Source organism: Pseudophryne corroboree, chromosome 3 (assembly GCF_028390025.1).
Source record: "Pseudophryne corroboree isolate aPseCor3 chromosome 3, aPseCor3.hap2, whole genome shotgun sequence".
NCBI lineage: Eukaryota > Metazoa > Chordata > Amphibia > Anura > Myobatrachidae > Pseudophryne > Pseudophryne corroboree.
Genome location: NC_086446.1, coordinates 416,849,345 through 416,865,317, shown reverse-complemented (window position 1 = coordinate 416,865,317; position 15,973 = coordinate 416,849,345). Strand labels below are relative to the sequence as shown.

The window sequence follows — 15,973 nt, the reverse complement described above, 5'->3', positions numbered from 1 at the left end:
AATAGTGACCTGCTTGGGCATCCAAAGGGGATTTTTCGCGCTTCACCCATTCGTTCAGTCGGGTTTTGCCGCTTCACCTGCTCTCAGAATGGGTGTACCAAAAAGCCTTACAGTCAAGCGAGGCAGGCCAGAATATGATGAAAAGGACGGTTCCGGAGACTGAAGATACTTTGGTAGAGGAAGACGCAGTGGAGCACCAAGGAAAGTCATAGAAGCATTGCGTACCATGGCCACCGTGGTCAATCCGAAGCCACAAGGATCACAGCGCTTCCCTCCAACTGCAACCCACAAGAGCATGGATTGCGGAGTATAGGCGTGAGAACGTCCACTATATCTGTACAGAGACCACCAAGGGTGCTCCGGGATCTCTGGGGCAGAAAAAAATATCTCGGCAACCTGTTGTTGTGCGATTTGTCATAATATTGATGGCGGTCAAGTCCCAGTGATTAACTAGGAGCCAGGAGATGTTCTGAAGAGTCAACTCACCCCAGCAAACACCCTGGCGGCCTATGAAATCCGCTGTCCAATACTGAACGTGTGAGGGAGGACTGCCAATAGAGCTGGAAGAGGACTGACCATCACGGTGTTACAAAGGAGTGCCAGCCCATTTGCTTATGTAGGCGACAGCTGTCGCACTGTCGGACCGTACCTGGATTTGACTATGCAGGAGTAGTTCTAGAGCAAGAAAGAGCCCATAAAACCACGCGCAGGTAAAGAAAGTTGAATGGTACCTGGCTCCCGTGAGCCATCCACCAACCCTAAAGGTCTGATGACAGGTTATTGCCCTCCAGCTGCAGAGATCTACGTCTGTCGTGAGGGTGTCCCCACTATGAACCACAAAGAGGTAGGCCCATAGCCAGGTGGGTCCCCTAGAGCCACTACAATAATTTGCGTCTTTAGTAGCAGAGTTGACTTGTGCCTTGGTGCCTGAATCTCCCTGAGAAGAGCTTGGGCGCATGCAAGAGAGTGTATAAACACTTGGAGGTGATGGAGGAATAGAGGAAAATAGTAGCCAGAAAACCCAAAGTCTGACCACAGGGAAAAATAAGATTTTACTTACCGATAAATCTATTTCTCGTAGTCCGTAGTGGATGCTGGGGACTCCGTCAGGACCATGGGGATATAGCGGCTCCGCAGGAGACAGGGCACAATAATAAAAGCTTTAGGATCAGGTGGTGTGCACTGGCTCCTCCCCCTATGACCCTCCTCCAAGCCTCAGTTAGGATACTGTGCCCGGACGAGCGTGCATAATAAGGAAGGATATTGAATCCCGGGTAAGACTCATACCAGCCACACCAATCACACCGTACAACCTGTGATCTGAACCCAGTTAACAGTATGATAACAACGAAGGAGCCTCTGAAAAGATGGCTCACAACAAGAATAACCCGATTTTTGTAACAATAACTATGTACAAGTATTGCAGACAATCCGCACTTGGGATGGGCGCCCAGCATCCACTACGGACTACGAGAAATAGATTTATCGGTAAGTAAAATCTTATTTTCTCTGACGTCCTAGTGGATGCTGGGGACTCCGTCAGGACCATGGGGATTATACCAAAGCTCCCAAACGGGCGGGAGAGTGCGGATGACCCTGCAGCACCGAATGAGAGAACTCCATGTCCTCCTCAGCCAGGGTATCAAATTTGTAGAATTTAGCAAACGTGTTTTCCCCTGACCAAGTAACTGCTCGGCAAAGTTGTAAAGCCGAGACCCCTCGAGCAGTCGCCCAAGATGAGCCCCCTTCCTTTTGGAATGGGCTTTTACCGATTTTGGCTGTGGCAGGCCTGCCACAGAATGTGTAAACTGAATTGTATTACAAATCCAGCGAGCAATCGTCTGCTTAGAAGCAGGAGCACCCATCTTGTTGGGTGCATACAGGCTAAACAGCGAGTCAGATTTTCTGACTCCAGCCTTCCTGGAAACATATTTTTCAGGGCCCTGACAACGTCAAGTAACTTGGAGTCCTCCAAGTCCCTAGTACCCGCAGGTACCACAATAGGTTGGTTCATGTGAAAAACAGAAAACACCTTAAGGAGAAATTGAGGACGAGTCCTCAATTCTGCCCTGTCAGAATGAAAAATTAAGTAAGGGCTTTATATATGATAAAGCCGCCAATTCTGACACACGCCTGGCTGAAGCCAGGGCTAATAGCATCGTCACCTTCCATGTGAGATATTTTAAGTCCACAGTGGTGAGTGGTTCAAACCAATGTGACTTTAGGAAACTCAAAACAACATTGAGATCCCAAGGTGCCACTGGGGCACAAAAGGAGGCTGTATATGCAGTACCCCTTTTACAAACATCTGAACGTCAGGCACTAAAGCCAGTTCTTTCTGGAAGAAATTCGACAGGGCCGAAATTTGAACCTTAATGGACCCTAATTTTAGGCCCATAGACAGTCCTGTTTTCAGGAAATGTAGGAAACGACCCAGTTGGAATTCCTCTGTAGGGGCCTTCTTGGCCTCACACCACGCAACATATCTTCGCCAAATGCGGTGAAAATGTTTTGCGGTTACATCCTTCCTGTCTTCGACCAGGGTAGGGATGACTTCATCTGGAATGCCCTTTCAGGATCCGGCGTTCAACCGCCATGCCGTCAAACGCGGCCGCGGTAAGTCTTGGAACAGACAAGGCCCCTGCTGGAGCAGGTCCTTTCTTAAAGGTAGAGGCCACGGGTCTTCCGTGAACATCTCTTGAAGTTTCGGGTACCAAGTCCTTCTTGGCCAATCCGGAACCACGAGTATCATTCTTACTCATCTCCCTCTTATGATTCTCAGTACTTTTTGTATGAGAGGCATAGGAGGGAACACATACTCTGACTGGTACATCCACAGTGTTACCAGAGCGTCCACCGCTATTGCCTGAGGGTCCCTTGACCTGGCGCAATATCTAGTTTTTTGTTCAGGCGGGACGCCATCATGTCCACCTTTGGTTTTTCACAACGGTTTACAATCATGTGGAAGACTTCCCGATGAAGTCCCCACTCTCCCGGGTGGAGGTCATGCCTGCTGAGGAAGTCTGCTTCCCAGTTTTCCACTCCCGGAATGAACACTGCTGAGAGTGTTATCACATGATTTTTCGCCCAGCGAAGAATCCTTGCAGTTTCTGCCATTTCCCTCCTGCTTCTTGTGCCGCCCTGTCTGTTTACGTGGGCGACTGCCGTGATGTTGTCCCACTGGATCAATACCGGCTGACCTTGAAGCAGAGGTCTTGCTAAGCTTAGAGCATTGTAAATTGCCCTTAGCTCCAGTATATTTATGTGGAGAGAAGTCTCCAGACTCGATCACACTCTCTGGAAATTTTTTCCTTGTGTGACTGCTCCCCAGCCACTCAGGCTGGCATCCGTGGTCACCAGGACCCAGTCCTGAATGCCGAATCTGCGGCCCTTTCATAGATGAGCACTCTGCAGCCACCGCAGAAGAAACACCCTTGTCCTTGGAGACAGGGTTATCCGCTGATGCATCTGAAGATGCGATCCGGACCATTTTTCCAGCAGATCCCACGTAAAGGTTCTTGCGTGAAATCTACCGAATGGGATCGCTTTGTAAGAAACCACCATTTTTCACAGGATCCTTGTGCAATGATGCACTGATACTTTTCCTGGTTTTAGGAGGTTCCTGACTAGCTCGGATAACTCCCTGGCTTTCTTCTCCGGGAGAAAACATCCTTTTCTGGACTGTGTCCAGAATCATCCCTAGGAACAGTAGACGTGTCGTCGGAAAAAACTGCGATTTTGGAATATTTAGAATCCACTCGTGCTGTCGTAGAACTACTTAAGATAGTGCTACTCCGACCTCCAACTGTTCTCTGGACCTTGCCCTTATCAGGAAAGCGTCCATATTTCTTTTAAGAAGAATCATCATTTCGGCCATTACCTTGGTAAAGACCCGGGGTGCCGTGGACAATCCAAACGGCAGCGTCTGAACTGATAGTGACAGTTCTGTACCACGAACCTGAGGTACCCTTGGTGAGAAGGGCAAATTTGGACATGTAGGTAAGCGTCCCTGATATCCAGTGACACCATATCGTCCCCTTCTTCCTGGTTCGCTATCACTGCTCTGAGTGACTCCATCTTGATTTGAACGCTTGTATGTAAGTGTTCAAATATTTCAGATCTCACCTAGCCGTCTGGCTTCAGTACCACAATATAGTGTGGAATAATACCCCTTCCCTTGTTGTAGAAGGGGTACTTTGATTATCACTTGCTGGGAATACAGCCTGTGAATTGTTCCCAATACTGCCTCCCTGTCGGAGGGAGACGTTGGTAAAGCAGACTTCAGGAACTTGTGAGGGGGAGACGTCTCGAATTTCCAATGTACACCTGGGATACTACGTGTAGGATCCAGGAGTCCACTTGTGAGTGAGCCCACTGCGTGCTGAAACTCTTGAGATGACCCCCTACCGCACCTGAGTCCGCTTGTACGGCCCCAGCGTCATGCTGCGGACTTGGCAGAAGCTGTGGAGGGCTTCTGTTCCTGGGAATGGGCTGCCTGCTGCAGTCTTCTTCCCTTTCCTCTACCCCTGGGCAGATATGACTGGCCCTTTTGCCCGCCTGCCCTTATGGGGACGAAAGGACTGAGACTGAAAAGACTGTGTCCTTTTCTGCTGAGATGTGACTTGGGGTAACAAAAGGTGGATTTTTCAGCTGTTGCCATGGCCACCAGGTCCGATGGACCGCCCCTTTATACGGCAATACTTCCATGTGCCGTCTGGAATCTGCATCACCTGACCACTGTCGTCTGGCAGATATGGACATCACATTTACTCTTGATGCCAGAATGCAAATATCCCTCTGCGCATCTCGCATATATAGAAATGCATCCTTAAAATGCTCTATAGTCAATAAAATCTTGTCCCTGTCAAGGGTATCAATATTTTCAGTCAGGAAATCCGACCAAGCCCCCTCAGCGCTGCACATCCAGGCTGAGGCGATTGCTGGTCGTAGTATAACACCAGTATATGTGTATATACTTTTAGGATATTTTTCAGCTTCCTATCAGCTGGCTCCTTGAGGGCTGCCGTATCTGGAGACGGTAACGCCACTTGTTTTTATAAGCGTGTGAGCGCCTTATTCACCCTAAGGTGTGTTTCCCAACTCGCCCTAACTTCTGGCGGGAAAGGGTATACCGCCAATAATTTTCTACCGGAGGAAACCCACGTATCATCACACACTTCATTTAATTTATCTGATTCAGGAAAAACTACAAGTAGTTTATTCACACCCTACATAATACCCTTATTTGTGGTACTTGTAGTATCAGAAATATGTAACACCTCCTTCATTGCCCTTAACATGAAACGTGTGGCCCTAAAGGAAAATACGTTTGTTTCTTCACCGTCGACACTGGAGTCAGTGTCCGTGTCTGTGTCTGTGTCGACCGACTGAGGTAAATGGGCGTTTTTACAAGCCCCTGACGGTGTCTGAGACGCCTGGACAGGTACTAATTTGTTTGCCGGCCGTCTCATGTCGTCAACCGACCTTGCAGCGTGTTGACATTATCACGTAATTCCTAAATAAGCCATCCATTCCAGTGTCGACTCCCTAGAGAGTGACATCACCAATACAGGCAATTTGCTCCGCCTCCTCACCAACATCGTCCTCCTACATGTCGACACACACGTACCGACACACAGCACACACACAGGGAATGCTCTGACAGAGGACAGGACCCCACTAGCCCTTTGGGGAGACAGAGGGAGAGTTTGCCAGCACACACCAAAAACGCTATAATTATACAGGGACAACCCCTTATACAAGTGTTTTCCCTTATAGCATTTTTATATATGTAATCATATCGCCAAATAAGTGCCCCCCCTCTCTGTTTTAACCCTGTTTCTGTAGTGCAGTGCAGGGGAGAGCCTGGGAGCCTTCCTCACAGCAGAGCTGAGCAGGAAAATGGCGCCGTGTGCTGAGGAGAATAGGCCCCGCCCCCTTTTCGGCGGGCACTTCTCCCGGAGTTTGTGAGATCTGGCAGGGGTTAAATACATCCATATAGCCTCAAGGGCTATATGTGATGTATTTTAGCCATAAAAAAGGTATTATACATTGCTGCCCAGGGCGCCCCCCCCCAGCGCCCTGCACCCTCAGTGACAGTTGGTGACTGTTGGTGAAGTGTGCTGACAACAATGGCGCACAGCTGCAGTGCTGTGCGCTACCTTATGAAGACTGAAAGTCTTCTGCCGCCTGTTTCTGGACCTCTTCAACTTCGGCATCTGTAAGGGGGGTCGGCGGCACGGCTCCGGGACGAACCCCAGGGTGAGACCTGTGTTCCGACTCCCTCTGGAGCTAATGGTGTCCAGTAGCCTAAGAAGCAAATCCATCCTGCACGCAGGTGAGTTTTCTTCTCTCCCCTAAGTCCCTCGTAGCAGTGAGCCTGTTGCCAGCAGGACTCACTGAAAATAAAAAACCTAACTTAAACTTTTATTCTAAGCAGCTCAGGAGAGCCACCTAGATTGCACCCTTCTCGTCGGGCACAAAAATCTAACTGAGGCTTGGAGGAGGGTCATAGGGGGAGGAGCCAGTGCACACCACCTGATCCTAAAGCTTTTATTATTGTGCCCTGTCTCCTGCGGAGCCGCTATATCCCCATGGTCCTGACGGAGTCCCCAGCATCCACTAGGACGTCAGAGAAAAGGCAGTATCTCCCAAGATGGAGTCATGGAGAAAAGGGTCCAAGTGATGATCCATTCCTGGAACTAGAGAAGACTTACCATGAGATAGGATCAACCCGAATTATATCCGCTGACTGAGGATAAGTTGGATGAGAGGAGCTGCCATGACACTCGCGAAAACACGAGGAGCCGTGGACCATTCCTAGTCGCAAGGCTGGAAGCTGGAAATGAGTCTCCTGTACAACATATCTGAGGCGACGGTAACCAACTCGGACGGGAATATGTAAATAGGCATCCTAGATGTGTAAGAATGCCAAATAAACAACCCTGAATGATGGAGCACACTTCCAGCGGAACCAGAGAAATCTCAGCCATCTGCGACTGTTTGGCGAATCAGGATGGGCCGAAACAAGCAGTCCAGCCACGGAAAAAGGTTGACATTAACACATACCTCCCGAGATAGGGGACCAGGATGCGGACCCTGGAGGCCAGCAGAGAGCAAACAAAGTCTTCTGAATACTCTTGCTGTTTAAGACGTGTGGAACACAACGCCTTTGAGCCAGGTGTCTCTCCGCACATGGGAAATGCAGAAACCAGCCACACATGCCAGAGTCCCCCAGGTGGAGGCTCGCCCAGACCTGTGGCAGCAGTCCTGCCAGCTGTCCAGTGGACCAATGGTTGCCTACCTCAGGACATAGGGCCCATAGAGGAGGAACCCTGGAATTAGAAATGTACTGACCTCTGGACGCTTGGAGTGGACAAAAGGAATGAAAAGTAGACGTTCCAGACCTGAAAGGTGCCGCAGAAGGAAGCAACTAACTCGTCCCACCCTAGACCAAAAAGAAGCTTTCAAAATTTCCAGAGTCAATGAGAACGCACCAGGAACGCAGCCAGGGGACTGTCCTGGACACCATAGCAAATGTCGGCACACAAGAGAATGAGACACGTTTCAATGGCCTCACCAGAGTAGGTAGCAGCTTGCAGGCCTCACTAGAGACAATGGGGGTCATTCAGAGTTGATCGTACCTGTGCAAAATTTTGCACAGCTACGATCATCTTTCCTGACAGGCGGGGGGAAGCCCAGCACGGGGCTAGTCCGCCCCGCATGTCAGTCCGGCCCCCTCGCGGAAGAGCAAAGGCATCGAACAGCGGTGTTGCTTTTGCACTTCAGGAGTAACTCCCGGCCAGCGCAGCTTTAGCGTGCTGGCCGGGAGCTACTCCTTGCTCTCTGGCCCGCAGTGGCTGCGTATGACGTCACACAGCCGCTGTGGCCCGCCCCCCCATTCGGTCCGGCCACACCTGCGTTGGCCGGACCGCGCCTACGAAACGGCGGCCAATCGCCACCATTTCGCCCCCTCCCGCCCATAGATCGCCTCTGCCTGTCAATCAGGCAGAGGCGATCGCTATCCTGCTACAGCCTTCGGCTGTCCCGCATGCGCACTACGGCGCCAGCGCATGCGCAGCAGGGACCCGTTCGCTCTGCTGCGTTAAAACGCAGCAAAATGACCCCCCATAACTGCTGCGTTAAAACGCAGCGAAATTACCCCCCCATTACTCCTGTGTTTTGGACTTACGAAGTCCTGTAGTGCATCAGTTCCGCAGCCCCTGGCTTACTACCCAAGCCAGGGTTTGCGGGGCAACGGCCTTTCTTATAAATCTACTAGTATATTTTTGGAGGGTGGGAGGAATCGTTGTACCCGGACCAAACATACGCAAGCATGGGGAGATTATACAAACTCCACACAGTTAGGGCTGTGGGGGAATTGAAACCATGACACAGTGCTGTGATGCAGTAATGCTAACCATTACGCAATCCGTACTGCCCTGCCCATCCATCATAACCTAAGGAAGCTCTAGGCAGAAATGGAAGATAGAAGATCTAACACGTTGGTCAGAAAAGTAACAGGAAGAGGGGGACTGGATAAGCTGGTGCAACGCGCTTAGATATCTAGATGCTCCTTGGCGTGAATACAGGCCTCTGCCAGGAGGTCCTCAAACTATCGAGCCCCCCTGACTTAGAAGTGCCTTGCACTATCCAGTGCGCTACGTAACCCTGAGGTTCCGGACCTGGGACCGCTGGGATGCAGATTTATCCGAGGGAACAGAGACACTAATTCCTCTTCCAGGGCCAGAGCCAATACACAACATGACAGGGCGCAGAGCTGTCTCGTCTGGAAGCCAGTGCAGAGCTGTGTCATGGCTGGTGCATTTCTCCTTCATCGGTGTTAACCACTGCTTTTAAATGATGCAGACACAGAGAAGTGGAGAGAGATGATGTGCATCTTTGGGGGAGCACAGAAAGTATAATATCTGGTCATGCCTTACTGCGACCTGCACCATCACTCCTCTGCTCTTAGCTAGTTTCTGACGGGTTGGCTGAAGGAATCTCACATGACGGAGCTGTGAAACACTTAACACAGAGGCCTGTGACAGATTCCTCTGCCACCAACATCTGGAACCTGAGGAGAATGAACGTGTAAAGTATGAGGTGGTATTCAGGTTGCCGGCTGTCGGGATCCCGGCGCACAGTATACCGGCGCCGGAATCCCGACAGCCGGCATACCGACACTTTTTCTCCCTCTTGGGGGTCCACGCAAGGGGCTCATTTGCGCACGCCCAGCTGTCGGTATGCGGGCGGTTGGGATTCCGGCGCCGGTATGCTGGTCGCCGGGAGCCCGGCCGCCGGCATACACTACTACACCCTAAAGTATGTTGGTACAGGTTCAACAGCTACATAATACAGCAGCACCCCACCCCCCTCCCAGGGTGCTCAGTGACTGAGCCACAGCACGACTCCATATATATATACCTGGGAGTATATTCACTATTCAGCGTGACCAATAAGGCAATTAGCATACATGAAGTACATCTATACAAATAAATAGATCAACTGCCCAATACACATCAGTAATTAGCAATACATGCACACAGAACATTCAATTTACTATTTAAGAAAACAATGGGCAAATAGTGCTCAACAAACCAGCCCTGTCAGAGCAGGAAGGAGCTCAAAGTATAACCTGACTGATTAGAGGAGTGAGGTACTGTATACAGGGAGACAGGTACAACTACTCTCTGGAGAATACCGACTGCCCAGCATAGAGAGGATGAGAAATGAGGTCTCTGATGACAGACATATGTGAAGGATAAGGATATTTTACACTGCATCATTATTTGAAGACTAACAGAAACACAGATTTTATCTACTGACAAGTGCTGAAGAGGGGAAGCCCACATAAGGAAATATGTTGTGTGTTGTGTTATTATACATAGTCCCTTTAGGCTGCTCTCATGCCTGTGTTTTAGAAGACGCACATTTCTGGACTGTTTTTTTTTTTTTCCATGGAAAGGGGTGAAATTATACTTTGATAGTATGTGTGTGATAGGCATTTATTTCTAGGGCCCTAAATGTCAAAAGTTGGCTTTTTCCCCCCTCTTCTTTATCGACAAATCTTTTATTTTTTTAACTTCTAGATAAAGTAAAGTTCATGAGGCTCAGACACTTTTTAGAGACAGAAAGGTCCTACAGATTTGCTGTGATCCCCACTGGATCACCAGGGTAAGTACTTTTATTCTCAAAACATACGTACTGTAGGAGTAGACCACATACGCTTCAGCAATAGGTTCTAACATCAGATATCTTCTACTGCATAAGCACATGTAAAAAACGGCTTCCAAAAACGCATGTACAGTATGACACCAGCCTTACCGAAGGGTGAATGAGGTTTAGTGCTTTGCATTATGTACTGTCACATTCACTAGTGTCTTGTGTACTTAAATCAACCAGTAGTAAGTAGAAACATGACTGGTCAGGTCTAGAGACAGAATACTGTAATAAACAGCCACACCATACTGATCTACATAATGCGTGCCGTACTTGTCCAATTAAAGGTTAAGGATGTTTAATTGAAAGTACTATATCTTACCTGACACAGAAGTTTCATCTCCGTTTGTTAAGAGTTCTGGATCAACCTGCAATCCATTTAGACACACAGATAGGTCACCCACTGTCTCCCTCTCACTTTGCAGCTGTAAATTCACAACCACTTCTTCCACTGAAATGAAGAAAGCACTTAAATACTTCACAAAACAGTTTTTCTATACACAGGAGCAAAAAAAACCACAATCTATTTAAGGTCTTATGCTAGCACTTCATTATATTGTAATGTATTTCATGGATATCATTTATGTTTGTAGTATGCATTTTCCTATTTTATCAAACTTCTTACTGCACAGCATCTTGACTAACACAGTAGCAGATTATATAATAGATCTCTCTCTATCTACGAATGCTAACTGTTAGGGGATTTAGGTGAAGGTGTAAAATTGCTTGAGTTCTACAAAAGTTCACAGAGGCCCAGGGTACATGACTATGAATTACAACCCAATTTCCAAGACTGCAAACAAAGCAAAACTCTAGAGGTTATATCTGTGGCTAATGGAACACTGTCATGTGGGAAACCATGGTGCCGACTCCTGGGATCTTATGTTGTTCTCTTAAAGCACAAGAAGGGACTGATCATAGACTTATTAATCCAATGATATTTTGTAACACTCTCTTAAAAAGAAAATATGTTTTCTTCCCAATTTCACACATATGTAAATAGTTAATAGCAGGGAAAAAAAAAAAAAAAAAAAAAATCAATCACACCTGCTACACCAAATGTCCCTGTTCTATAATTTCAAAAGAAAGTTCCCATCCTCAATTATCTCAACAACTGACAAATTAGGCAGTCAAAGGCATTTTTTTTTCTTATTTAATTTATTTGAAATTTGTCTGTGTGTCATGGTTGGGTCTCTCCCAAAGCACATGGAATAGCAGCAGCAGCTGCGGGACTGAAAGAGGAAATTTCTAGCGCTGTGGGGGAGAATTAGTTAAACACCAGCATGCTGTGTTGGGGTTGCAAGAATCTATTGAAAAATTGATTATTGAATAAATGTATATCTAGCTGATGTGGGACTACAGCGCCAGATGAGTAATGTCCGTTACAGCAGGGTTAAAGAAATGTGCCTATATTTAAATGTTTGCTTATAAATACTGAATAAAATGGGACGTTACAATTACCCTGGTGGTCCAGTGGGGATCAATGACTCAATCTGGCAGCTTTGGCCATAGCACTGTTGACTGTACACAAGGACTGAACCCACTGCGGTGTCAAAAGCTGTCCACCATCCTTGGTGAGCTCTGGAAGGCTGTGGGGCAGTTCCCGAGTTAAGCGGTGGCTACATAACACCTGCTGGAAGCTGGAGAACACCAGCTTTCGGAGGGCCTCCTAAAAGTCCCAGACTGCAATAGACCACACTGGGGTCCTGAGGCCTCCATGGAAGTAATTCCGGCAAATAGTGGAAGCCAGGCTGCGTATGTAGACGCACCGTTGCCATGTTTCCTTGTGCACTCCCATCCAATGCCGCATCGCCGCCCCCGATCCCCACGCCAATCAAATTGCGACCGCATTGTGACTGTCCATGCATGTGCAGCCGCAGAGCATCCACAGACAGATGAAAAGCGCCCGTTTGCCATTTTAGTAAATTTACAACAACTCGTACTGAATTAGGCCCAAAGTGTATAAAAACTTTATTGAAAAGGCCAGTAGAGCCCATGTAAAAGTGACATAATTTTGTACTTGTGAATAATCACCAGTACAATAAACTGGCTATAAACAGCACTTATGATGACTCTTCAGAAACTAACTTCATTCTGCTTGCAAGATCTGTCTGATGCTTCTTGTGTCATTTAAACTGTGATTTACAGACAAGAGCTAAACTCATTCCTGAATTGTCCTGTGTTGAACCTATCATCCGGAGTCAATGTTCAGCCTGTTATCCTGCAGTCTTAATCCAAAGTAAGCAGCCTGGAGGAGGCAACCACATTTACAAGTATAGAGGTGCTGCAGCAGCTGTACCAAACACCAAGAAGTAGGTGCGTTCAGGTGACGGTGCAGGAGCCTGGTGGTGGCTACTCTCTCAAACCAGTGTTAAATTAAGTGCATGGTGTTCGAGTACCACCAGTAGAAGTGGTCAGTAACAGTAGGTTATAGGCTGTAAGGGAACCTCAGCACCAAGCAGTAAAATCACATTTAAACTGTGGCATCATTAGTGAAGATAAGTCAGGATGGCAGAGTAAGCCCTTAAGCCACCTGTGTATTGATTTTTACTATTATTTCGTTGCGGGAGAAGGACCAGAGCAGACACACATTGGCTTAGCTGATGACTTTTATAGGTTTCCAAATGTATGTAACAGACATCTCTGCATTACTATTATGATGTAGGATATAGGTCTCTTTTGCTGGTCCATTATGGTGTTCTGGAGGAATTTTTTGTTATCTGACATTTATCTAAAAATTCACATTGCTTAAACTTATAAACTAAAACAAAGCATTTCTTGCGAATTTCTGGTTGATATGTTCTGTTGAATGCTGACAAAACATTTTTGTTTGGGGGGGGGGGGGGGGGGGAGACACACATGGTGGGGTCAGTCTGTAGAACTCTATATGTTATGAATTTATTGAAGTCATTTTATGAAATCTATTTATAACTTGCCAACTACTAAGTCAATTTGAATAAATTGGACTAAAAGGAAGGATCATATGGGGGCTGGTTAGGAGACTTGGTACACACGCACATGTAGGAGCAGTCATCGGCTGACTGAATTTTCAAGAATAAAAAAAAAAAAAAAAAAAAAGATTTTGATAGAATGATTTATTGATAAAGCAATATTCTTAAGCCACACAGTGAGATATATTGGTTTAATTAATTGATCGCTTTAATGTGTCATTTATATTACAAGGTGGTGGTGGTGGTGGCAGTGAAATGAGCCAAATCTTTTACAACATACACTTTGAAATACATCTGTCAATGTAACCGGTGGGTGCTAGAACAAATTCTGCCTTTTCACATCTGAAAACACATTGATAGGCAAAACCAGTGCTGGTGGCTGCTAATCATATAATATGTGACAAACAGATGGAGCACTTTCTATCATCAAATATCTGAAACTAAAGATGACAGGTATGCACAATTTACATCATTTTATATTTTTTTCTGAATTTCTCAATAACAAACATTTGCCTATGGGGTGTCGTGAAAAATATGCTGATACGCCAGAGGGCCTTAATTCAAAAAAGTTTGGTAAACACTGGCTTAATGCTATTCTTCCCATGTATCACATAAAAAAACAAATATCTTTAGTTCAGGTTGTGCATACTCACATTTCATATTATTAGAAAGCAGTGTTTCTTGCAAGTTTAGAGACGCACTGCCAAGTAGTGCATCAGATTTTAAGGTCTGATGACTCCATATTCGGAAACTTAACACACTGAATGGGGTAACAATGCTGCAGAAAAAGAACATATACCTATTACCAAACATTTACAAGCATCTGAATGTGTTTTAGTACATATTATCATATACATCTTATTGCAAAAGGCGTCTTTTATTTTGCTGTTGAATGACCACCCCTATCTGTTACCCAGCCTCATAAGGATACTCAGGTCTGTTAAAAAAAAAAAAATCTAAGAGGGTACACTCCATCTACAACAGAAATGGAGGGCTACTAAATAGTGATTGGGATACAGAGGGCATACTGTTCACTTTGTCAAATAAATTTGACAAAAAAAAAAGTGATACCCATGAAACATGAAAAATTAGGCCAGTAAAATCACCTGCAGGTATTAGCAGTGCAAGATGGTCCACCGTGAATATAGTAAAGATCTGTTTGTTTTTATTCCACAATTTTTATTGAGATTTTATCACATTTAGCATTTACAAAAAGAAAAAAAAGGAGAGACATACAGAATAACAGTGTCAATCAAAAAAAGAAAAAAAAAAGAAAAAATACCAAACAGTCACTGTGTGTGGCCTCTGTCACTCATATAGTATCAGATAAATAACATACAGTAACATTCAATATACAGTACACAGGAAGGAAAATTGCTGCATGGCTTGCTGCGGGCTGTGGAAGGGCATCACAACCAAGAATAAAATGTTAACAGCAGCCTATATGCAAAAATTACCGCTTATATAGCAAAGAACACACCCAAGGCTATCGTTCTAAAGTGTCCCTACCCTAAGCTCTGTTCAAGTAAGGAGCATTCAGCCAACAAGCCCAAACACTCATATTTCATCTCCGCATTCCTGGCCAGGTATACAAACTTCTCATGTGATATTGTGTCATTCACTAAAGAGAACCATGCACGGAGTTGCGGAGGATCCTTCGCAAGTCATAACCTAGCAATGCAGACCTTAGCAAGGACACAAAGATTAATAATGTAGCGCCTACTACTGGCGTCCAAGTATATAAAGTTTTAACTACCTCGGGCATATGACTGTAAATTTTTTAACAGGTAGAAAAATAAGAATTTACTTACCGATAATTCTATTTCTCATAGTCCGTAGTGGATGCTGGGGACTCCGTAAGGACCATGGGGAATAGCGGCTCCGCAGGAGACTGGGCACATCTAAAGAAAGCTTTAGGACTATCTGGTGTGCACTGGCTCCTCCCCCTATGACCCTCCTCCAAGCCTCAGCTAGGATACTGTGCCCGGACGAGCGTACACAATAAGGAAGGATTTTGAATCCCGGGTAAGACTCATACCAGCCACACCAATCACACCGTATAACCTGTGATCTGAACCCAGTTAACAGCATGATAACAGATGAGCCTCTGAAAGATGGCTCACAACAATAATAACCCGATTTTTGTAACAATAACTATGTACAAGTATTGCAGACAATCCGCACTTGGGATGGGCGCCCAGCATCCACTACGGACTATGAGAAATAGAATTATCGGTAAGTAAATTCTTATTTTCTCTAACGTCCTAAGTGGATGCTGGGGACTCCGTAAGGACCATGGGGATTATACCAAAGCTCCCAAACGGGCGGGAGAGTGCGGATGACTCTGCAGCACCAAATGAGAGAACTCCAGGTCCTCCTCAGCCAGGATATCAATTTTGTATAATTTTACAAACGCATTTGCTCCTGACCAAGTAGCTGCTCGGCAAAGTTGTAAAGCCGAGACCCCTCGGGCAGCCGCCCAAGATGAGCCCACCTTCCTTGTGGAGTGGGCATTTACAGATTTTTGGCTGTGGCAGGCCTGCCACAGAATGTGCAAGCTGAATTGTACTACAAATCCAACGAGCAATAGTCTGCTTAGAAGCAGGAGCACCCAGCTTGTTGGGTGCATACAGGATAAACAGCGAGTCAGATTTCCTGACTCCAGCCCTCCTGGAAACATATTTTCAGGGCCCTGACAACGTCTAGCAACTTGGAGTCCTCCAAGTCCCTAGTAGCCGCAGGCACCACAAATAGGTTGGTTCAGGTAAAACGCTGAAAACACCTTAGGGAGAAACTGAGGA

The 15,973-nt window shown here is 46.4% G+C and overlaps 1 protein-coding gene across 1 annotated transcript in view; it reads right to left on the bottom strand.

The window, feature by feature from the left end:
* ITCH (itchy E3 ubiquitin protein ligase) overlaps nt 1-15,973 on the bottom strand; it is a 287,604-nt gene that overhangs the window by 192,151 nt on the left and 79,480 nt on the right. Inside the window, exons 4-5 of the mRNA XM_063963188.1 lie at nt 13,826-13,950; nt 10,544-10,672 (exon numbers count right to left, since the gene is read on the bottom strand). Of these exons, the coding sequence (XP_063819258.1) occupies nt 10,544-10,672; nt 13,826-13,950 (254 nt within the window). The remainder of the gene's footprint in view (nt 1-10,543; nt 10,673-13,825; nt 13,951-15,973) is intronic.